This window comes from Dermacentor albipictus, chromosome 4 (assembly GCF_038994185.2).
Source record: "Dermacentor albipictus isolate Rhodes 1998 colony chromosome 4, USDA_Dalb.pri_finalv2, whole genome shotgun sequence".
Taxonomy (NCBI): domain Eukaryota; kingdom Metazoa; phylum Arthropoda; class Arachnida; order Ixodida; family Ixodidae; genus Dermacentor; species Dermacentor albipictus.
This window is the reverse complement of record NC_091824.1, coordinates 177,344,222-177,369,389: the sequence shown is the minus strand read 5'-3', so window position 1 is coordinate 177,369,389 and position 25,168 is coordinate 177,344,222. Positions and strand designations below refer to the sequence as shown.

The 25,168-nt window shown below is 47.9% G+C and overlaps 1 protein-coding gene across 3 annotated transcripts in view; it reads right to left on the bottom strand.

Moving 5' to 3' along the window:
* The window catches only part of LOC135908630 (anionic trypsin-2-like), an 82,629-nt gene that overhangs the window by 13,226 nt on the left and 44,235 nt on the right, over window positions 1–25,168 (bottom strand). For 2 of the 3 annotated variants that reach the window (XM_065440477.1, XM_065440474.1), the window contains exons 3-4: window positions 24,478–24,542; window positions 9,203–9,386 (exon numbers count right to left, since the gene is read on the bottom strand). In XM_065440477.1, coding sequence (XP_065296549.1) covers window positions 9,203–9,386; window positions 24,478–24,542 — 249 coding nt within the window. Of the gene's footprint in view, window positions 1–9,202; window positions 9,387–24,451; window positions 24,543–25,168 lie in introns of all 3 variants that reach the window. The other variant, XM_065440475.1, reaches the window with a different exon arrangement.

Here is a 25,168-nt window from a genome sequence, read left to right as displayed (position 1 = left end):
TCGTGCTCTCACGAAGGCAGAATCCAATTATTCTGTCACGGAAAAAGAATGTTTAGCTATTGTTTGGGCCTTAAACAAATTTCGCCCTTACTTGTATGGCCGTCCGTTCGACGTTGTGACAGACCACCACGCGCTCTGCTGGCTTGCGTCACTGAAAGACCCGTCGGGGCGTCTTGGACGTTGGGCTCTTCGGATCCAAGAATTTGACATTCGCGTCATTTATCGATCCGGGCGCCAACATTCTGATGCAGATGCGCTCTCCCGTGCGCCCATGCGATCCGACGAAAGGCCACCTTCATCCACAGAGTGCCCGGTTGCTACGCTTGCTGTTACTGACATGCCGTCTGAACAGAGAAAAGATCCGTGGATTGTTTCTCTTATTGACATTCTTAGCAGTTCTTCAACGTCTACATGCCCTCGAGCCATTCGTCGCCAAGCCACCCACTTCGTGCTACGGGACGCCATCTTGTACCGCCGAAACTATCAGCCCGACGGTCGCAAATGGCTACTAGTCATCCCTCGCCATTTGCGTTCCGACGTATGCACGTATTTCCATGCAGACCCACAACAAGCTCATGCTGGCGTCCTGAAAACCTACGAGCGGCTCCGCCAGCGGTACTACTGGCGCGGCATGTATTCTTATGTCCGCAAATACATTCGGTCATGTGCAGCCTGTCAGCGACGCAAGACATCTTCTCATACGACAGGCCCTCTGCAACCTTTACCGTGTCCTGCACGTCCTTTTGATCGGGTTGGCATCGACCTTTATGGGCCTCTTCCATGCAGCGCTACCGGCAATCGTTGGATAATTGTCGCAGTAGACCACCTGACAAGATATGCTGAGACTGCTGCACTTGCTTCCGCTGCTGCTCGCGACGTCGCCGCATTCATCTTACGGCATTTCGTCTTACGGCACGGCGCACCGCGAGAACTGCTCAGTGACCGAGGCCGTGTCTTCTTGTCCGAAGTTATTAATGAGCTACTCGCCGCGTGCCGCACTATTCACCGCACCACTACGGCGTATCACCCACAAACTAACGGTCTAACGGAACGATTCAACCGCACCCTTGGGGACATGCTCACCATGTATGTTGCGTCGGATCATTCCAATTGGGACGATGTCCTCCCTTTTGTGACGTACGCATACAATACCGCCGTTCAGGCTACCACAGGCTTCTCACCATTTTTCCTTCTTTATGGGCGTGAACCATCCACTACCCTCGACACCGTACTACCATATCACCCGGATGCCTCTGAATTCACCCCTCTTTCCGAAGTTGCTCGCCATGCTGAAGAGTGCCGCCAACTGGCTCGCTCGTTCACGTCGGATACCCAAGGAATCCGCAAAGATCGCCACGACAACGATCAGCCCACACAGTCCTTCACCGTGGACTCTCACGTCTGGCTTCGGCTGCCCTTCCAAGCTCCAGGCCTTAGCCCAAAGCTTGCCCCGAAATATCAAGGTCCGTACCGGATCGTCGCGTGTACTTCGCCTGTGAATTATGTGGTCGAACCGGTGACGCCATCTTCGGACAAACGTCGCCGTGGCCGCGAGACTGTTCACGTCAGCCGCCTGAAGCCGTACCACGACCCCCTTATCGTATCATCGCCTTAGGTCGCCAGGATGGCTCCTCTTCGCCCCGGGGGAAGTTGTAGCGGGTAATATGCATGTGGCACTGTAGTTGTAGTGGGTAATATGCATGTGGCACTGTGCGGACTGCCACCGCTGCGGCGCGAGACACGAGCGCGGGTTGTTGGTGCGAAGCGCTAGGACTCGTATCTAGAGCTACCTGCGATCCCTCGAACGAGCTACATAAACCCCACTTCAATTTATTTATTTATTTATTTATTTATTTATTTATTTATTTATTTATTTATTTATTTATTTATTTATTCGTTTATAATTGCGACAGAAATTCTATGGACACTCCAGGCAGATTTCCTGCCATCCTCGCGCGCCGTGTGCCGCATGTGCGAGCAAAGGCACGCCAGGGGTGGGAGAAAACGAGCCGTCGTCCTCCGTCAGACGAAAGGCCGTGGGGATGGCAGGGAGGCAGTGGGGCGGCGTGGGGCTCCAGCAGCAAGTGCGCGACGGGCCGCTCGAGGCACTTTGCGTGCATTCGTGGGGTTCTTTCATGCTCGCAAAGACAATTTCATGTAGCACGTATTGAGCAACAGAAAGCTGTATCAGGAGTTTCTGATGGTGCTCTACAATTTTTTCATTTACATTTTTCATCTAATTATAATATTTGACAAGTTGATTTACTGATTAAGACTGAGTATTTAATTAGGTGGAATACAAAAAAAATAATAATCTGAGTATCTCTAAGCAACAGTAGACAACGTTGCCTTGGTTCTGTCCAGCTACGTAGCATTTGCATATTTTTAATGTTTGGCTCAAGTTAAGTGAAAAACCCTGTACAACAGTGAGCACGTGTTTACGAGGTGCTTTGCATATGCAGGGAAACCTTGACTCCATGGCGCTCCGCCCTTTTTTTTCTTTCTTCGCTTAGTGCTTGTGCCAAATATGAAAACGTCTCACATGGACACAGTGTTTTCACTTTACTTTTGTTGTGAAATTAACCAAACGCGCAAAGAACGGAAGCATTTCTGCGTGTCTTAGATAAATTTGCAGCCGCCGGGAGCGAATCCACAAGTATGACGACGAGCGTATTCACAAGTGTCACACGCGGTAGCCCAGAATTGCTTACTGTGGTCGTATGAGCGAATGCTCTTCTGTTATGTGCACGCAGGTGGTGAACCACATAGAGTGCAGCCGTGCAAAAACTGTGACATTTAATGCTCGTTTTGTGCCACAGTATCGGTGGTATACTATATACACACACACACACACATATATATATATATATATATATATATATATATATATATATATATATATATATATATATATATATATATATATATATATATATATATATATATATATATATATATATATATATCGGTGGTATCGGCATAATATGCATAGGGTTGAACGTGCTCTCAAGAACGGAGGAAGCCTAAAAGCTGTGAAGAAGAAACTAGGAATTGGCAAGAATCATATGTATGCGTTAAGAGACAAAGCCGGCCATATCATTACTAATATGGATGAGATGAACTAGTTCGAGTGGCTGAGGAGTTCTATAGGGATTTTTACAGTACCAGTGAAACCCACGACGATAATGGAAGAAACAATAGTCTAGAGGAATTTGAGATCCCACAAGTAACGCCGGAAAAAGTAAAGAAAGCCTTCGGAACTATGCAAAGGGGGAAGACAGCTCGGGAGGATCAAGTAACAGCAGATTTCTTGAAGGATGGTGGACAGAGAGTACATGACCGGAGTTGTTGGAGAAGTATGGTAGAGGCCTTTGCCCTGCCGTGGGCGTAAGCAGGCTAATGATGATGATGATGATGGGCAGATTGTTCTATGCAATGTCTCATGACCTCGAGCGTACCGGAATCTTGGAAGAACGCTAACATAATCCTAATCCATAAGAAAGCGGACTCCAAAGACTTGAAAAATTATAGACCGATCGGCTTACTGTCCGTTGTCTACAAAGTATTTACTAAGGTAATCGCAAATAGAATCAGGAACACCTTAGACTTTTGTCAACCAAAGGACCAGGCACGATTCCGTAAAGACTACTCAACAATAGACCATATTCACACTATCAATCAGGTGATAGAGAAATGTGCAGAATATAACCAACCCTTATATATAGCTTTCATTGATTACGAAAAAGCATTTGATTCTGTCGAAACCTCAGGAGTCATGGAGGCATTACGGAATCATGGTGTAGACGAGCCGTATGTAAAAATACTGAAAGATTTGTATAGCGGCTCCACGGCCACCGTAGTCCTCGATAAAGAAAGCAACAAAATCCCAATAAAGAAAGGCGTCAGGCCAGGAGATACGACCTCTCCAATCCTATTCACAGCGTGTTTACAGTAGGTATTCAGAGACCTGGATTTGGAAGAAATGGGGATAAGTTAATGGAGAATATCTTAGTAACTTGCGATTCGCGGATGATATTGCCTTGCTTAGTAACTCAGGGGACCAACTGCAATGCATGCTCACTGACCTGGAGAGGCAAAGCCGAAGCGTGGGTCTAAAAATTAATCTGCAGAAAACTAAAGTAATGTTTAACAGTCTCGGAAGAAAACAGCAGTTTACCATAGGTAGCGAGGCACTGGAAGTGGTAAGGGAATACATCTACTTAGGGCAGGTAGTGACCGCGGATCCGGGTCATGAGACTGAAATAATCAGAAGAATAAGAATGGGATGGAGTGCGTTTGGCAGGCATTCTCCGATTATGAACAGCAGCTTGCCATTATCCCTCAAGAGAAAAGTGTATAACAGCTGTGTGTAACCAGTACTCACGTACGGGGCAGAAACCTGGAGGCTTACGAAAAGGGTTATACTTAAATTGAGGACGACGCAATGAGCTATGGAAAGAAGAATGCTAGGTGTAACGTTAAGGGATAAGGAAATAGCAGAGTGGTAGAGGAAACAAGCTCGAGTTAGTTACATTTTATTAAAAATCAAGAAAAAGAAATGGGCATGGGCAGCACATGTAATGAGGAGGGAAGTGAACAGATGGTCATTAAGGGTTACGGAATGGATTCAAGGGAAGGGAAGCGTAGCAGGGGGCGGCAAAAAGTTAGGTGGGCGGATGAGATTAAGAAGTTTGCAGGGACGACATGGCCATAATTAGTACTTGACCGGGGTAGTTGGAGAAGTATGGGATAGGCCTTTGCTCTGCAGTGGGCGTAACCAGGCTGATGATGATCGGTGTATCGCTTCGCTGCCGTGAATCCTATTTAGTCCCAGAGGCTATCGCAGAGCTCTTGCCGTCGATGCTGAGAGCATTTGCGTGTTCGCCATAGTGTATGTGCTGGAAATTCTCCGTGCCCCTCTACTCCGCCGCTAGAAGAGAGTTTTAAAAGAGTAAATGTACTGGAAATGCTCTATGCCCCTCCACTGCGGTGCTAGAAGAATTTTAAAAAAGTAAATGTGTTGGAAATGCTCGATGCCCCTCTACCCCGCCGCTCAATTGGTAGAGCATCGCACGCGAAATGCGAAGGTTGTGGGTTCGGTTCCCACCTGCGGCAAGTTGTTTTTTCATCCACGTTAATTTCCATTAATTTATCGTTTCTTTATTTCGTTTATCAAGCACAAGTAATTTCCCCTATGTTGTCCTTGGTGTCAGTGTTTGTTGGCTTCTTATGATATGACTAATAAAAATCGGGCCCCTCAGTTAACCCCCTTTCTTCTCATTGATTACTAACGAGGGTCTCGAATCCGGCAACATTGATGCCTTCAGGTAGCATATGTGGGTTTATTGACCAGCCGCCTTCACCCAAAAAGATCACGTTCTCGTGACGCCTGCGGCATAAAGGACGTTCCACGTCCGCCGCCAAGGTTTGTGTGTGGTGGCGCTGGCTAACACTCCCAAGGTTCTACTAGGACACACAAATACCCAATAAAGTGGATGGGAACACAGCGCCGCGGTAGCTCAATTGGTAGAGTATCGCACGCGAAATGCGAAGGTTGTGGGTTCGGTTCCCACATGCGGCAGGTTGTTTTTTCATCCACTTTAATTTCCATTATTTATCGTTTCTTTATTTCGTTTATCAAGCACAAGTAATTTCCCCTATGTTGTCATTGGTGTCAGTGTTTGTTGGCTTCTTATGATATTCCTTATGTCAGCTGTCTTACGGTTGTTGATTAACTTGGAAAATTCTGCCAGTTCAATTCTCGCTGTAGGGTTAGAGGCTTTCATACATTGGCGTTTCTTGATCAGATGTTTCGACTCCTGCGATAGCTTACTGGCATCCTGTCTAACGGAATTACCACCGACTTCTATTGCACATTCCTTAATGATGCCCATAAGATTGTCATTCACATCTTCAACACTAAGGTCCTGTTCCTGAGTTAAGGCCGAATACCTACCTGGTTCTGTAGCTTGCTCCGGAATTCCTCTATTTTCACACATACAACTAAACTCAATGATAGGGTTCCTATGTACCAGTTTCCTCCGTTCCCTCCTCAAGTTTAGGCTAATTGGAGTTCTTACCATCCTATGGTCACTGCAGTGCACCTTGCAGAGCACGTCCACATCTTGTATGATGCCATGTCCACTTTCGGCTATCCCGCTTGCGGAAGAAGGTATTCATTATCCGCATATTATTCTTTTCTGCAAACTCTACTAATAACTCTCCCCTGCTATTCCTAGAGCATATGTCATATTCCTCCACTGACTTGTCTCCAGCCTGCTTCTTGCCTACCCTGGCATTGATGTCGCCCATCAGTATAGCGTATTCTGTTTTGACTTTACCCATGGCCGATTGCACGTATTCATAGAAGCTCTCGACTTCCTGGTCATCATAACTGGATGTAGGGACGTAGACCTGTACGAACTTCAATTTGTACCTCTTATTAGGTTTCATAACACGGCCTGCCTTAACACGACCTGCCTTTAATGCAATAGAATTCCTGTATGCTACCAGCTATATCCTTATTAATCAGGAATCCGACTCCTAGTTCTCGTCTCTCCGCTATGCGCCGGTAGCACAGGACGTGCTCGCTTTTCAGCACTCTATAGGCGTTTTTCGTCCTCCTAACTTCACTGAGCCCTAGTATATCTCATTGGTCAAGAAGAAACAGGCTAACTTAGAGGCAGTAAGGGTAAAAGCAGTCAAATTTAGGCTGGTACTTGCAAACAAATTTGCAGCCTTAGAACAGAGAGATGATGATTATAACATAGAAGTAATTAATGAAACCGTAACGAGGCTGGCTTCAGAGGCAGCAATTGAAGTGGGAGGCAAGGCACCCAGGCAACCAGCAGGCATGCTCTCCCAAATAACAAAGGACCTAATAAAGAAACGACAAAGAATGAAAGTGTCGAAGAGATAAGTTATAATTCGCGGAACTGTTAAAACTGATCAACAAGGCGAAAATAAGTGATATTCGAAATTATAACGTAAGAAAGACTGAGGAAGCCGTAAAAACATGGACGCAGCCTGAAATCAGTGGCAAGAAAACTTGGCGTAGGACAAACCGAGAAGTGTGCACTGAAAAATAAGCAGGGTAATGTCATCAGCAATCTCTAAGGCATAGTAAAAGCTGCGAAATAATTCTATATTGACCTGTACAGTACCGAGAGGACTCAGGATAACTCCATTCGAAACTATACTGAACAGAATACAGAAACTCCTCATATAACTAAAGATGAGGTAAGAATGGTTTTGCAAGGCATGAAACGGGGAAAGTGGCAGGAGATGGAATAACAGTCGATTTAATCAAAGATGAAGGAGACATAGTGCTTGGAAAACTGGCGGCTCTTTATACGAAGTGTCTAGCGACTGCAAGGGTCCCAGAAAACTGGAAGAATGCAAACATTATACTAATCCACAAAAAGGAAGACGTCAAAGAATTGAAAAATTATAGGCCCATCAGCTTACTCCCAGTATTATATCAAATATTTGCCAATATAATCCCCAATAGAATGAGGAAAACACTGAACTTTAGTCAACTAAGGGAACAGGCTGGCTTCAGGAAGAGACACTCTACAATGGATCACATCCATGTCATTAATCAGGTTGTAGAAAAATACGCAGAGTACAATAAGCCTCGCTATATGGTTTTCATAGATTACGAAAAAGCATTTGATTCAGTAGAGATACCAGCAGTTATAGAGGCATTGCATAATCAATGAGTACAGACCACTTACGTAAATATCTTGAAAAATATCTACAGAGATTTCACAGCCACCTTAACTCTACACAAGAAAAGTCAGAAGATACCTATAAAGAAAGGAGTCAGACAAGGAGACACAATCTCTCCAATGTTATTCACTGCGTGCTTGGAAGAAATATTCAACCTGTTAAACTGGGAATTTAGGAGCAAGGGTCGACGGCAAATACCTTAGCAACCTTCAGTTTGCCGATGACATTGTTCTATTCAGCAACACTGCAGAAGAGTTACAACAAATGATTGAGGACCTTAACAGAGAGAGTGTAAGAGTGGAGCTGAAGATTAATATGCAGAAAACAATGATAATGATGAATAACCGAGCAACGGAACAAGAATTCAGGATCGTCAGTCAGCCTATAGAGTCGGTGAAGGGGCACGTTTACCTAGGTCAACTAATCACAGGGAACCCTGACCATGAGAAGGAAATTCACAGAATAATAAGAATGGGTTGGATGGCATACGGCAAACAACGTTAGCTCTTGTCTGGATGCTTACCCTTATCATTGAAAAGGAAGGTATACAATTAGTGCATTTTACCTGTGCTGACATATCGGGCAGAGACATGGAGACTGACAAAGAAGCTTGAGAACAAGGACAGCTCAAAGAGCGATGGAACGAAGAATGCTAGGCATAACTTTAGGAGACAGAAAGAGAGCGGTTTGGATAGAGCATCCGGGTATAGACGACATTCTAATTGACATGAAGAGAAAAAAATGGCGCTGCGCAAGTCATGTAATTCGTAGAGTAGATAACCGTTGGACCATTAGGGTGACAGAATGGGTACCAAGAGAAGGGAAGCGCAATAGAGGACGACAGAAGACTAGGTGGTGCAGCGAAATGAGGAAATTTGCGGGAGCTAGTTGGAAACGGTTGGCGCAGGACAGGGGTTATTGGAGATCGCGGGGAGAGGCCTTCGTCCTGCAGTGGACATAAAATAGGCTGATGTTGATGATGATGATAGAAATAAGAAATAAAGATAAAGCTATGAACGATATGCTAGAAAGACAACGCAAAACATTATAAGGTGGAAAACATACATGTATATATATATATATATATATATATATATATATATATATATATATATATATATTCAGTCTATAAAATGATGACCACCGTTTAATGTAAAGTGGTAGACCATCTGGAAAATATGCGGTACGTCCACCATAGTTACTCCGTATGAGAGGTGGCAAAATATCTCTATCAGACACAAATGTATTAAGATATATACTTCATCTCCTAGTGGCGTCAAGGATAACGGCTACAAAATAGGTTAGAGCATACGGCGAGGCCTCTGAGCGTTTACAGCAGAAGAGGCGACACAGGGGGCGAAAACGAGATGGGACAAGCACCAATTTCCCACTCAGTTCTTTTCTTTCTTTCCTTTTTTTTTTGGTCCCCGTGTTGCCTCTTGCACCGTGTTGCCTCTTGCCCCTCACTCACTGAACTGTGTCTCTCCCCAGCCCGTGGCCATGCAGCGAGCCTTGGAAAAGTCCATGCTCTCGTCGGGAAGGCAGACAGTCTGAAGGTTGGCGTTACTCCCTTCCAGGTCCACGGGCTCCGCCAACCGCACCAAGGCGATGTCATTTCGGAATGTCTGGATGTCAAACTTGTTGTGCGTGATCATCTGCGCATATTGTTTCCGCATATGAGTGACCACTCAGTGATTCACGGAGGCCTACAAAAAAGGAGGTCCCAATATAGTATGTGAACATTTTTCATTACTTCTTCCTTCATTTGCTTCTCTTGGTAGTTTGAAACCACGTACAGTTGAATATTTCACAGCGTCAGATGTTAGGGAGCTTTTGCGCGTGTCTGTCCTGCCCTATTTCACAGGAAAAAAAATTGTTTGCAGTGAGCAACGTGCGGTTTTCAGATGGCATTTTCCTATTCAGCACTGATAGAGATGGTTCGCAACATATGATTGATGACTTTAGCCGACAAAGCGTAAGAGTAGGTCCGAATATTAATATGCTGAAAACTGAGGTAATGTTCAGTAGCGTGCCAAGAAAAGGAGAATTCGTGATTCGCGCTCGGGGGGGCCTATAGAATCTATGCAAGAGCGCATGTATTTAGGCCAATTGGTCACAGGAAACCCTAATCATGGGAAGGAAACTTAAAAAATAAAAATAAAATGGACGTCAAGTCATGACCAGCAGCTTTCCGCTATCATAGAAAAGTTTACAATCATTGCGTTCTATCAGTGATAGCAACTGAATAGAAACTCGGAGACCGCCAAAGAAGCTTGAGAAGTTAAGTACCGCGCAAAGAGTGATCGAACGAAACATGCGTAAGATTAAAAGGCAGAAAAAGGACGGTGTGAATCGGAGAGCAAACGGGGAGGCCGGCATTAGGTGTGCATTAGAGCGGACGGGGACAGCCGATATTCTAGTTGACATTGAGATAAAGAGATCGAGTTGAGCAGGACATGTAATGCCTGGAGTAACTAATGTGGCTATGGGGCAGTGAGTAGTAGAAAGGCTCTGGAAACTATTGTAGTTCAGTGAAAAGTGTGTAACGTCCAAAGGCGACTTATTGCATAGCATATTTATGCACGTGCTTTTTTTCAGTGTAAATTACTATCAAAGCAACATGAAATACTTAAACGATGAAACGCGTTCTAAATATGTATGATTTAACGAAGGATTAATAAAGTTGTAAGTGACGTCATTACACAGTCGAACCTCGATATAATGAAGTTGTACTTGCAGCGAAAAACTTCGTTAAATTGCGAATTTCGTTAATTCGAGGTTTGAAAGTTTGAGCATTAAAAACAACTTGACAAATTTACAGACCATTTCTGGTGAGTAGTGTCTTGTTAATAAGCGCTTATAAGCAAACTGCAACAAGGTCGGTTCATAATAGCGCGGTTATGAGCGCCAGCGCATGCGGTGCATATCGCGCCGCGAGCAATGCAGCGGCGGGGCTCACGGCGTCCGAGATTCGCGTCTGTTGTGTCGCGCGGTGCCGTAAATATTGGACGCCACGCCTGACCACGCTTAGTGCCCGCAGCCGGTGCCCGCAAATTAAAAACAAAAGTGCAAGAAGATACGAGTATCTTCTTGCACTTTCCTATGAGTATTCGTCCTGAGCAAAGAGAAAAAAAGTTTTTCTGTTTCACCAGAAAGGTGGAGCGTCGATGACGATAGCAAAAAGACAACTACACGAGGTAAGGTTCGTAGTTTTATTGGTGTCCCGCGCGCTCAGGCAAACATTAACATATCTCTCTCGATGACTACGAACTCGCAGTCGAAACGCGAGCGAGCGCTTCGCACCCTGTCTTGGAAACTTGAGATTATGCGGCCGCCGACGCGTGGGAGGAACAACAAAATGCGCGTGAGGGCACCAGCTCTTCCGACTCGACTGTTGCACTGGCCGCCGCCGAGGTACCTCCGAGATGAAGCAGCACGGAGGAGAGGCGCGCATTCCTGCCACCCCCCCCCCCCCCCCACGTGCTTGAGCTGGCTCCCTCCCCATTCCTCTTGCGCAGAAGGCGTCGTCAGGTCTCGCGTTTCTCCGGCCGCTGCGAGCTGCCGCGAGGCCTGCTGCCTCTGCAAGTTGTTTGCCAATGTGTCAAATGGCGCAGCGGTGTTTCCTGTCTACCGCGTACCGGCAGACGCGCTTTCACGGCGGTTTTGAAGCTCAAGCTTTTCATGCAGAAGGGAATTGGAAATAACTTTTGCCTCGTCGGACATTTTTATAGTTTTTTTTTTGCTAGAGCCACACAGGCCCAAGTTCACGCTTGAGATGGCCGAAAACTTTGTTAAATCGAAACCATGTTACGAAACTACTTCATTAAATCGCAAAAGAAAATACGCGGTTTGCAATGCAACTAATATCGGGAAATTAAAATATTTCGTTACATCCAGATTCGGTTAATAGAGGGGAAATCAGACATCCACTCGTTTGTAGCAATTGCTACGAAGGAAACAGCAATTGCTGCGAACAGGTAGATGGATGATTTTCCCTTTATTAATTACTTCTCTCCACCTTGCGGGTTTCGAGTCGTTGACAAATTCGACGCCCTACCACCCACTAGCCACCAGGTTAGCTCAGATGGTAGAGCGGCTGCCCCGAAAAGGCGGTGGTCCCGGGTTCGAGTCCCGGACCAGGACGAATTTTTCTTCAACTGGGAGGCTTTTCTTTCGAAGAACTGGCATGGGTTTCCTTCGTAGCGATTGCTACGAAAGGCTGGATGTCTGATTTTCCTTTAATTACTTCTCTCCACCTTGCAGGTTTCCACAGAACTATTACATCGAGGTTCGGTATACCGAAGTTCGACTGTATTTGGAGTGAAAAACAACGTATTTCATTTTTTTTCTATGTTTAGTGTTAGCTAATTCACTTGAAACCAAGATGAAACGCTCATAAGTTCGCTTGCTATGCTCATGTCAATCAGTGTCAACAACTGGCCCGTGAATATTACGCTGATTGGCACTCTTTGGCCATCATTGGCCCTTGCGCCGCGATACCCCATATATCATCACTACCATCACCATCAACAACATATTGCGGTGGTGTCGTCAACGAACATGTGAGCTATAGAATGTTGAAGTGTGTGAGAGAACAGTTTTATATTATATGAAAATAAAATGGGCGCTAAAACTGAATCCTGTGGAACTACGCCCCTTGTTTCTCTATATATCCTGAATTAATACCCTTTATCATAACTTTTTTGTTTGCGTGAAGGCAGGTCAGTGGAAAGGCATTGCAGTGAGCCGCTGTTAACGCCGCGATTTCTTAGCTTATCGAAAGGTATTCACTGTTCTTATATATATATATATATATATATATATATATATATATATATATATATATATATATATATCAGGCACGTACCCAGGATTTTTTTTCGGGGGGGGGGGGGCCCACCACCTCCATCATCATCATCATCCTGTTTTATGCCCACTGCAGGGAGGGATACAGGGATGTGATCCATTGTAAGGTATCTCTTCCTGAAGCCAGCCTGCTTCCTTGGTTGACAAAATCCAGTGTTAACCTTATTCTATTGGAGATTATTTTGGTAAATATCTTATATAATACTGGGAGCAAGCTAATGGTCCCATAATTGGTCAATTCTTTAACGTCTCCTTTTTTGTGTGGATTAGTATAATGTCTGCATTCTTCCAGTTTTCTGGGACCCTTGCAGTTGATAGACACTTCGTACAAAAAGCCGCCAGTTTTCTAAGCATTGTGTCTCCTCCATCTTTGACTAAATCGACTGTTATTCCACCTTATCCTCCCGCTCTTCATCGTTTCATGTCTTGCAGGGCCCTTCTGACCTCATCGCTAGTTATAGGAGAGTTTCTGTATCCTGTTCATTACTGTTTCTAAGTGAACTATCGTGACTTCTCTGGGTACTGTATACAGGTCAGCTTAGAATTTTTCCGCTGCTTTTACTATATCTTCGAGATTGCTGATGATATTATCCTTCTTATCTTTTAGTGCATACATCATGGTTTGTCCTATGCCAGGTTTCTTTTCTACTGATTTCAGGCTGCGCTCATTTTTTGCGGCTTCTTCAGTCTTTCTCATGTTATAGTTTCGAAGATCAGTTATTTTCGCCTTGTTGATCAGTTTTGACAGTTCCGCGAATTGCGTAACGCTGTGCGGCCGCCAGTCCCATACAACCGCGTAGAGCGCAGGACTCTGCGATTCTAGACGTACTGCGCTCACTGCGAAAGGTTAGAAAAACACCCACATAAGCACAGCAGAGAAGTGGCTACGTGAGGCGGTTCGACCGATAACTGTAGAAGCGTCATTCAAAACAAGTAATTGTTCTCCACTTCCGGCGGCGTTTTCTCTACTTCCTTTTTAAATAAAGAGATGTTGATCCATAAATATTCTCATAAACAACGGTTAACTTTTTTATTATTCGCTTTTGCTTGCAGTTTGGTTGTTGCCTTGGCTCTCTCCCTTAGTAGATCGCCTAATTTCTCAACTCCTTGCGATTTTTGTTTCCAGTTGCCAATTTTGCACGAAAAGTGCTATACAGTTAGGGAAAAACAGACGAGGTAACGGGCGACCGTCATCTTGCTTATGGGTTGAAGGGTTATTGCAGGGTTCCCTGATGGACGCTCTTTCACATTATTTTATTTCCCACCTTATCTAACCGATATCACGTGTATATGATTCCGGGCATCTGCCAGCGTCGCGGCGAGCCGTAACTCAAGGAAACAATGAAGCAAAGGGATAAGTTAAACGCAATTGGCGTTTTCTCCGGCCGCAACTCGTTCCATTAGAGTACAGACCAGCTGAGTAACAGCCGCATCCCTCTCCTGGTCCCAGGATCAGCCTAAACAAAGAAGCTTGAACTAACAAAAGCAACAGCTATGCGCGTGACAGTTGAATAGATGGTGACAACTAAACGCATCTCGAGTTAATCGCGCGGGTGCGGAATCTACGAGAAAACTGTCTTTCACATTACAAGAGATGGCGATAACTACCGCCATCTAAAAGGAGTGATAAAGGCAGCATAATGCTGACCGATGAACAGCTGCGAAGTCTCAACATTGATCTGGCGGCGCTTTAGGAATGTGTGAGGAGTGGTGGATTGGGTGAAGAGGGGGGGGGGGGGGGGAGGTATGCCACTTGATCTCGGGGGGGGGGGGGCCCGGGCCCCCCCGGGCCCCCCCTGGGTACGTGCCTGATATATATATATATATATATATATATATATATATATATATATATATATATATATATATATATATATATATATATATATATATGTATAACACTCCCAACAGCTATATCACTGATATGCAAGGATGAGTTCAGAATATGTGATAATGTTACTGGTGCCGCTGACGTACACATGTTGGGAGCAAAACTGTGCTGTTCGGAGCATTTGAAGTTGTTATCGCAAGTGTAAGTTTTTTTAACTGCAGCTGAACTACTATCTCAAAAATGTTACCAATGACACTCTGTATCGATATTGGCCTGCACCTCCTTGTGTCATTAGTATGACCATCATCATCATAATTATTTTCCGACATTGGTGGCCACCTTGGCAAGGAACCTGTATCAAACGGCTTGACGGCGCCTTCAGACGTGGTATACCTAAAATGGAAGCTAGTGACGACGCCTACATATGAACAAGTTGGCTATGAGCACGAAGCGCTGCCCGATAGGCTTCGCGTAATATTATTAAAGTAGGTATTGAACTCATTCACTGCGCCTGCCTGGGCAGAAACCTGGAGGCTTACGAAAAGGGTTCTACTCAAATTGAGGACGACGCAACGAGCTATGGAAAGAAGAATGATAGGTGTAACGTTAAGGGATAAGAAAAGAGCAGATTGGGTGAGGGAACAAACGCGAGTTAATGACATCTTAGTTGAAATCAAGAAAAAGAAATGGGCATGGGCAGGACATGTAATGAGGAGAGAAGATAACCGATGGTCATTAAGGGTTACGGACTGGATCCCAAGGGAAGGGAAGCGTAGCAGGGGGCGGCAGAAAGTTAGGTGGGCGGATGAGATTAAGAAGCTTGCAGGCACGGCATGGCCACAATTAGTACATGACCGGGGTTGTTGGAGGAGTATGGGAGAGGCCTTTGCCCTGCAGTCGGCGTAACCAGGCTGATGATGATGATGATGATGACTGCGCCTGCCGAAACATTATCGGCAGTAAGTCTTTTGATTCAGCCTCGCCACAACGCTTAATATTTGCCAAATCTGTCTGGAGTCACCGTCCTTCGGAAGTTTACCTAGAGCAGCAAGTTTTCTTTCATTTGCGCATCACTGCAGCGGACCTACCACGACAGTTCCCGATAGCGTGCATTCGAATGCGTCCACCTGCTGCTTGCACGCGGCAAACCCTGCGGTCGTACCTGTTCGAGTGCTGCAGCCTGAAAGACGCGAGAGTTCGTTGCCTCAAGCAGGGCGTCGTGTCTCCGCCTTCCGGGCACGCTGCAGTTGGTGCGTTGAGCGCGGTTTTGTTGCGCGACGCTAAACCTTGTTGTCGCTGTGGATGCCAGACATTCGTTTACAGCGATGCTTTTAGTGCCACCATAGAAGCGCTCGAAAGTGCCGGTTTTTACTGTGTTCCTGACAGAAGCAGATCATTGACCGAAGTTGTATTTAGAGGGAATAAGCAGGCCTGATAAGGATGATGTTTAGGCCAATTTTGTAGTGTGTGGGTCAATTAGTGGCTAAATAAAGCTTGCTAAACCGCCATTTCCTGCCTCTTTGGAAGCGGTATATGAAACGCTTACGTTCTTTCCTTATATCCCCGTTAGAACAAAATGCGCTAGCAATTTCACACTTGCCGAGAATGGGGTCCGTGTTATGGGAGACGTGTACTGAATCCTTTAAGTGTATAGTTAATTACACCCTTTGTAAAAAATTAGGTGCGCAGTGTTCTGGAGCTTTAGAAGTGTATTTTACGAACCTTGTAGGAAGTTTACCCGACGTCCTGAAAGAACTAAAAATGCCGCAATCTTGACATTTTGAGGAAATGTGCGTGATGCGTGAGCAAAGTTTCCAGAGAGTTAGTTAATTACAGTCTTCGTAGGAAATTGCTTTACCAAGTGCTCGAAAGCGCCATACACTCTATAAAACTTTTTCGCAGTAAGGCATATAAATTTTCTTCCTGGAATAGGGGCCCACCCTTGCCGGAAGAGGCTCCAAGTCGCCGGCGCCCAAGAAGACGACGGAGACCTCGAGACGCTAAATCCTTGAAGGAACCAAATAAAGTTTTTCTCTCTCTCTCTCTCTATCTCTCTCTCTCTCTCCTGTCTCGATATACGTGTGTCACGGTTCGCTTATGGAAAGCGACTTAAAATAACATCGCTATCCATGTTTCCTATTCAAATGAAGGATTAGGGCATTTGATTTCATAAGTGAAAAAAGAATGTATATTTACATATAGAAAGTGGAAAGAAAACACACATAAACAAAGGATAGAAAAAGAAACAAAAGGATAAAGAGCACTCCACACTGCTTATAACAAACGCAGTCCTCATTAATCAGTCACCGCTATTCTATAGTTGTTAGGTGAGTCCGAATACACAGGGACAGTCGACTGAGAGCGGGGATGCGGCTCACCAACAGTCGTGGCACGTTGTCGCGTAGGCGAAGAGCGCCGAGCCGTCGTCGACGGAAGGCACTGGTCGCTCCTCGAGCGACCTCCAGGTTGTCACGCGATGGGAACTTGTACGGGCGCCGGAGGTTAGGCAGGTTCTGCCTGCGGCAATGTGGAAGCCCGAGGCCCGACAGCTCAGTACGGTCACGCGGTGGGTGCAGGCTCTGCAGTCTGGAAGCCCGACGGCTTACTCCCGCCGGCCGCTGACCTCCTCGACGCTCACGTGCGTCCGAGCACCACCAGCCCGTTATAGGGTCTCATCTCTTCTTCTTCTTTCGCTTTCTTCTACGTAACCCATCGTGTACGGCCCTTAATGATTCCTTTCTTCTTAGTATTTTGTTTTGACGGCGCGTCAGATATCACGCGCGTCGCTTCTTCGTCGTCGGCTTCTTGCGCCCACCCATTCGCTCTCGATGTTACGGTGTCTTCGCCGCACCGCTCCTTTTATCTACGACACTGGCTTCGCGCACTGTCACACACTAAAACAGAACAACGTGAAACGATTTTTGTTTTTCAATCACCAGTGACTACTTTGGTAGTCCGGCAGCTCCAGTGCATCGACCGCTGCTGACAACACGACCTCGCGCCGCGTGCTGTTTGCTATGTGTATGTGCAGATATCGCTCGCAGTGGGCTCGCTGTGAAACGCGTTTAGCTGAAAACAATTGTCGTGGCGACACACCTACGTGTCCCCTCAGCTATGTAGACTCGTAACATTCAGCAAAGCGCGTATCGGTGGTCACCGACCGCCGTTTCTCCGCCTCCTAGTTGCGCTCACTACGATGTAGGAAACGTTTTTTCAAGCCATTACGACTATATCCATAGTAAGAAGGCTCTTAGGCCTCCGCTAAGAGTGCTCAATTGAGAAGCGAGTGAGGCGCATTGCTCAATGGGCGCGGCCTAACATAAGTGCGGTTCTTTTGCTCATATCTACCTCGGTCTTTGTCGTACAGCGGACATGCTGATGATGATGACGGTGATGCGACCCCGACTTTTGCGTTATGAGCTCTCCTTCTGTGCCTGGTGTGTTCGCCGTGACGTGCCGTAGTTGGGTTGGGGAAGAGCCGGCCGACCAAGCTTTGCTTCGGTTATGTGAGTAACTTTCTCGATGTGATAGTTTCTAGTCATGTACACCGCTTTCCTGCTATTGTTCACCCGCGCAGGGCGCCCTGAGATGCCTTGTTCTGACATCTATTTGTTGTGCCACCCGAGGGTTTAACACCTACGTTTAATGTTGACAAATGTCGGGGTTTTGGGTTTTCGTCGCAAGGAGATGTGGAGTCGATTGCTTTATTAATTCAGTCTCTTCAACTGAAAGCAATGACGCCATCCGCTCAAGTCAAAGAGAGGCATCCTCACGAACCTTGGATGCTTTCTTTTCGTAACCGGTCACAAAACCACAGTGCTAACTTTCAGAGGCGAGAAGAGTTAACTGCTTCTTGTTGTGTTAACCGGTCGCTCCGGTTAAGATGCAAGCTTGTTTTTCTTTTTTTGCTTTTGACACGTGTACTTATCTTTATCGCGCAACCACGTTTCGCCGCTTAACAACTGTAATCGCAGAGCGAGGGACGCGCCTGCATGTATCCGACGTTTCTGGAAAGTTATCGACGCTTCTATCCGCGTGTCTGTTGTCGCCGAACCTTGTGTTATCAGATTTCATCGCGTGACACGAATGGTGTAGAACTTTGTGGAAGACACGCGGGTCCCATCAGTTAATCTGGAACATTCGACGACTGATCTATAAAAGCCGACGCGCTTGGCCCGCTGATCAGATTTTCGCCGATCGCCGAGCGTGTTCGCCGCTTTCGTTGTGCTATAAGTGTTGCCTGTTTTGTGGGCACAGGTTCGCCCAATAAAAGCTAGTTTTGTATTCCACCGTACTGCTTCTTTCGTCACCGTCACTACCACGTGACATCTGATGGAGGTGCTTGTGCGTTCATGTACCGAACGCCCCCGCAAAGCCGCGATCCAAGCCCAAAGCCCGAGGACAAAACTAACATCGCCGAAGACCAGCGTGCTAGCCGCAGACTGCAAGGACTGCCCTTAGAGCACGGACTTCTACCTGAGTCGACAAAGAAGATCGTGGTCAAAACAACCCCAATGGCTGCCCCAGCGTCCCCCGTTATCCTACAACAACCTCGGGACCCACCGACCTTCCATGGAGCAGCGACTGAAGACCCAGAATCCTGGTTGGAGACCTACGAACGAATCGCGACTTTTAACAACTGGGACTCCGACGACAAGCTGCGGCATGTATACTTTGCCTTAGAAGATGCCGCCAGAACGTGGTTTGAGAACCGGGAGTCGACCTTGACGACATGGGACCTCTTCCGTACCGGCTTCCTGCGCACCTTTACGAGCGTCGTGCGCAAGGAAAGGGCCGAAGCCATGCTGGACGCCCGAGTGCAGCTACCTAACGAGAACGTCGCCATCTTCACGGAAGAAATGAAACGTCTGTTCCGCCATGCCGACCCGGATATGCCTGAGGAGAAGAAAGTCCGCCTTCTCATGCGTGGTGTGAAGGAAGAACTTTTCGGCGCAATTATACGAAGCCCACCGAAGACCGTAGAAGAGTTCCTTCGCGAGGCCACCAGCATCGAGAAGACACTCGAAATGCGGAACCGGCAATTCAACCGCCGTACAAGCTCTACCCACTACGCCGGAGTTCAGTCACTCGCCGCCGACGACCTACGCGAGACTATCCGAGCTGTCGTGCGGGAGGAGCTACAAAAGCTGTTCCCATCATCACAGACTCAAGTGGCTTCGATTGCCGACGCCGTGCGTGAGGAGCTCCAACAACAACTTGGAGTAGCCCCTGAATCGCCGCAGCGTGAGCCGCAAGCGATGACCTACGCCGCCGTCGCACGCCGTCAAGGACCCCCTCCGCGACCACGCCAGGGCCCTGTCACGCCACAGTTTCGTCGTCCGCCGCCGCCGCCGCCAGCACGACCACCCGTCGCCCAGCGCACCTACGCGAGGAAGACGGACATCTGGCGTGCTCCTGACCACCGCCCGCTCTGCTACCACTGCGGAGAAGCGGGTCACGTCTACCGACGATGTCCGTACAGGGAGATGGGACTGCGAGGTTTCGCCGTCAACGCGCCGCGTCCACAGCTTGGCGAGCGCCCACGTGACATCGCCGATTACCTCGCCGCTACTCAGTGGAGCCCTCGACGGCCGTCCCGTTCGCCATCACCAGGCCGCTACCTGTCGCCGCAGCGCCGACCATACACTGGCCCAGCCCGGGGCCGGTCAGCGAGCCCATACCCGGAAAACTAAAAGCAGCAACCGATGGAGGTGCGGTTGCTGTTCGTCGAACTGACCAAGATCCTCCGGGGCCGACGAAGACGACGAAGAAACCATCTCGACGACCTAATGACGACACGCCACCGTCCCGACGAAGTCTGGAAGTCAAAACTACACCGACGAAAGACGACTTGACGACGCGACGTTCCAACTTCATTTCAACACGACGCAGCCGTGATCCAACGCCAAGACCTAACTGCAATGCCAGACAAAGAACAACCGACCTCGACGTGCTTCTCGACGGCCACAAAGTCACTGCCTTAGTCGACACAGGGGCCGATTACTCCGTAATGAGTGGACACATCGCCGCCCAGTTGAAGAAAGTGAAGACCGCATGGGAAGGCCCTCAGATTCGCACCGCTGGAGGACACCTCATCACGCCGACTGGGATCTGCACGGCAAGAATAACCATTCATGACCGGACTTACCCTGCCACCTTCGTTATCCTCCAACAGTGTTCACGAGACGTCATTCTCGGTATGGACTTCCTGGACCAACACGGCGCAATCATCAACCTCAAGTCGAAGTCAGTAACGCTGTCGGAAGATAAAGCAATGCCGCTGGAGAGTCCTCGTAGTCACCACGCCTTGAGTGTGCTTGAAGATCAAGTGAGCATCCCGCCTCGCTGCAGTATTGTTATTTCGGTCAGCACCGAAACACCCGCTGACGTAGAAGGCGTCATCGAAGGCGACCAACGTCTACTGCTAGACCGTGAAATTTGCGTCGCAAGAGGGATCGCTCGACTGCATGGAGGGAAAACTGAAGTGTTGCTGACAAACTTCAGCCAGGAGTTCAAGCACATCAACAAGGGCACGACGATCGCGTACATCGAGGAAATTCTAGAAACAAGTAATGCGTTTGTCCTATCGGATTCCGCCGCATCTACCCCGACGACCATGGTTCCCGAACCAGACTACGACATTAATCCAAATCTCCCTATGATTAAGCAACAGCAGCTGAGAAGTCTGCTCCGACGATACAAAGGCTGCTTTTCGACGTCATCGAGGATTCGACAAACACCAGTCGCCAAGCATCGCATAATCACCGAGGAATGCGCTCGACCACTCCGTCAGAGCCCTTACCGAGTTTCGGCGCGAGAACGTGAAGCTATAAGAGAACAAGTCGACGAAATGCTGCGCGACGACATCATCCAGCCATCGAAAAGTCCGTGGGCATCCCCTGTTGTTCTGGTAAAGAAAAAGGACGGAACCCTACGTTTCTGCGTCGATTATCGGCGTCTGAACAAGATCACGAAGAAGGACGTATACCCCCTCCCACGGATAGACGACGCATTGGATCGGCTCTGCAACGCTAAATACTTCTCGTCCATGGATCTCAAGCCTGGCTATTGGCAAATAGAAGTCGACGAAAGAGATCGCGAAAAGACCGCCTTCATCACCCCAGACGGCCTCTACGAGTTCAAGGTTATGCCATTCGGACTGTGCTCGGCGCCCGCAACGTCCCAGCGCGTGATGGACACGGTTTTAGCAGGATTGAAGTGGCAGACCTGTCTCGTATACTTGGATGACGTCGTCGTCCTCGCCGAAAATTTCGACGTTCACCTTAGGCGGCTGGCAACAGTACTAGAGGCCATCAGGACATCAGGACTTACTCTGAAGCCGGGAAAGTGCCGCTTCGCTTACGAGGAGCTTCTATTTTTAGGCCACGTCATCAGCAAATCTGGAGTCCGCCCCGACCCGCACAAGACAGCTGCCATAGCAAAGTTCCCACAGCCCATCGATAAGAAGGCAGTGCGTAGATTTCTTGGCATGTGCGCCTACTACAGGCGGTTTGTCAAGAACTTTTCACGCATCGCGCAGCCGCTGACGCAGCTAACTAAATGTGACGTCGAGTTCAAGTGGGAAACGCCGCAGGCCGAGGCATTTCAAGAACTCAAACGACGCATGCAGTCGCCTCCCGTACTTGCGCACTTCGACGAGAACGCCGATACCGAAATCCACACTGACGCCAGTAGCCTAGGCCTCGGCGCCGTCCTGGTCCAGAGAAAAGATGGACATGAACACGTGATAGCTTACGCTAGCCGGTCGCTGTCAAAAGCGGAAGGCAATTATTCTACAACCGAAAAGGAATGCCTCGCCATCGTTTGGGCTACAGCGAAATTTCGCCCTTACCTATATGGCAGGCCATTCAAAGTCGTCAGCGACCATCACGCCTTGTGCTGGCTAGCGAATTTAAAGGATCCCTCAGGACGGCTGGCACGGTGGAGCCTCAGACTACAAGAATACGACATCACTGTAACATACAAGTCCGGACGAAAACACTCAGACGCCGATTGCCTATCACGCGACCCCATCGACCCGCCACCGCAAGATGACGAGGATGACGACGCCTTCCTTGGTAGAATAAGCGCGGAAGACTTCGCCGAACAACAACGAGCGGACCCGGAACTTAAAGGCCTCGTCGATTATTTGGAAGGGCACACCGACGTTGTCCCCAGGGCATTTAAGCGCGGATTATCTTCCTTCACGCTTCAAGACAGTCTACTCGTGAAGAAGAACTTCTCACCAGTCCGCGCCAATTAGCTTCTTGTTGTCCCGTCAGGACTTCGTCCAGAAGTATTGCACGCCCTACATGACGATCCCACCGCTGGACACCTCGGTTTTTCCCGGACACTATCGAGGATTCAAGAAAAGTATTATTGGCCGCGCCTGACCGCCGACGTCGCCCGTTATGTCAGAACATGCCGAGACTGTCAGCGACGCAAGACACCACCGACGAGGCCAGCCGGATTACTACAGCCAATCGAGCCTCCTTGCCGACCATGCCAGCAGATCGGGATGGACTTGCTGGGACCCTTTCCGACGTCAACAACCGGAAATAAGTGGATCGTCGTGGCGACAGACTACCTCACCCGCTTCGCTGAAACTAAAGCACTGCCGAAAGGTAGCGCAGCCGAAGTGGCGAAATTCTTTGTCGAAAACATCCTGCCTCGACATGGCGCCCCAGAAGTCCTCATCACCGACAGAGGAACGGCCTTTACAGCGGAGCTTACCCAAGCCATTCTGAAATACAGTCATACAAGGCACAGGAGGACGACGGCCTACCACCCGCAGACGAATGGCCTTACGGAGCGGCTGAATAAGACCCTCGCCGACATGCTAGCGATGTACGTCGACGTCGAACACAAGACCTGGGATGCCGTCCTGCCGTACGTAACATTCGCTTACAACACGGCGGTGCAAGAAACAACACAGATCACGCCGTTTAAGCTGGCTTACGGCAGGAACCCGACGACGACGCTCGACGCCATGCTGCCCCACATCACTGACGAAGAGAATGTTGACGTCGCTAGCTATCTCCAGCGCGCCGAAGAAGCCTATACAGCTCGCCCGCCTACGGATCAAGACGCAGCAGCGTACCGACAGCCGACACTACAACCTCCGACGACGTTTCGTCGAGTACCAGCCCGGCGACCGTGTTTGGGTATGGACCCCGATACGCCGGCGAGGACTCAGTGAAAAGCTGCTGCGACGCTATTTCGGACCCTACAACTCATCCGACGTATTGGCGCACTATAGACTATGAGGTCGCGCCAGATGGCATTTCGCACTCACAGCGGCGCCGCGCACGATCTGAAGTGGTCCACGTGGTGCGCCTTAAACCATTTTACGGACGCTCATGAACTTCCTTAGTTTGTTGTTTTCTTTGCTACGAGTGCTTTTCTTTGTTACTTTCGTTTGTTTGCAGCATCGGGTCGATGCTTTTTAAGAGGGGGGTCATGACACGTGTACTTATCTTTATCGCGCAACCACGTTTCGCCGCTTAACAACTGTAGTCGCAGAGCGAGGGACGCGCCTGCATGTATCCGACGTTTCTGGAAAGTTATCGACGCTTCTATCCGCGTGTCTGTTGTCGCCGAACCTTGTGTTATCAGATTTCATCGCGTGACACGAATGGTGTAGAACTTTGTGGAAGACACGCGGGTCCCATCAGTTAATCTGGAACATTCGACGACTGATCTATAAAAGCCGACGCGCTTGGCCCGCTGATCAGATTTTCGACGATCGCCGAGCGTGTTCGCCGCTTTCGTTGTGCTATAAGTGTAGCCTGTTTTGTGGGCACAGGTTCGCCCAATAAAAGCTAGTTTTGTATTCCACCGTACTGCTTCTTTCGTCACCGTCACTACCACGTGACACTTTATTGTGTGTTCAGGGCGTCTGCTCAGAACTTGTGCCTTCACAAATCTGAAATGCTGTTGTTATTGTAATCATTATTTGACTGCTTTAGGGGATGTGTTTTGAAGGTCCCCTTCAGCTGAATCAGTGGAGAAGAGGCCACTTACCATGTCACCTTTGGAGTGAATCTCACCTGGCTCCATGACACTCTTGTTGTAGTCTCCAAGGCGGAAGATGTACCTCGATATGTTTCTTCGGCTACAGGCAGCAGAAAAATGACACCAAGTGTGTAGCTTGAATTGCGACGAATCGGTACAGATACCGGCATCAACATTGCAATTGATGCGCCGTAGCGGCGTTGACGGTACTTAAACAAATCAGCCTCTTCATTGTTTCAGCGATGACAGAGGAAGTTTAAGCATTAGTGCGCACGTATATAACCTTTTAGCAATAAAACTCGAGCGGAAATGACTGCCGTAGAACACCTCTTACGCTTGTTTACTTACTTTAAATTTTGATGTGTCATCGTGGCGTAACTGGCTGCAAGATGGATTCCGGCCTCAGTGCAAAGCATCTGTCAAAGAATTCCTTCACAGCAGCACAGGCTTGTGAATGTGCAAGAGAAATTGTATATTGTAATTTATTTTCTAATGCCCACGTTTCAACCTGTAGTGGTGGTGGGCATATTACATATGAAGGCAAGAGTAACATTTGACGCTTAAGGCAACAAGGCAACACAAACAATCATTTTAGCATCGCTATTTTACACACCAGTGCGTAGTAACGGCGTGGTAAGGGTGCCAGAAATGTTGGTGCACCCGCGCATATCGCGTTCGAGACTCGGACCCGTTTTAATTACAACGACGTCTGAGAAGTTCGAGCGC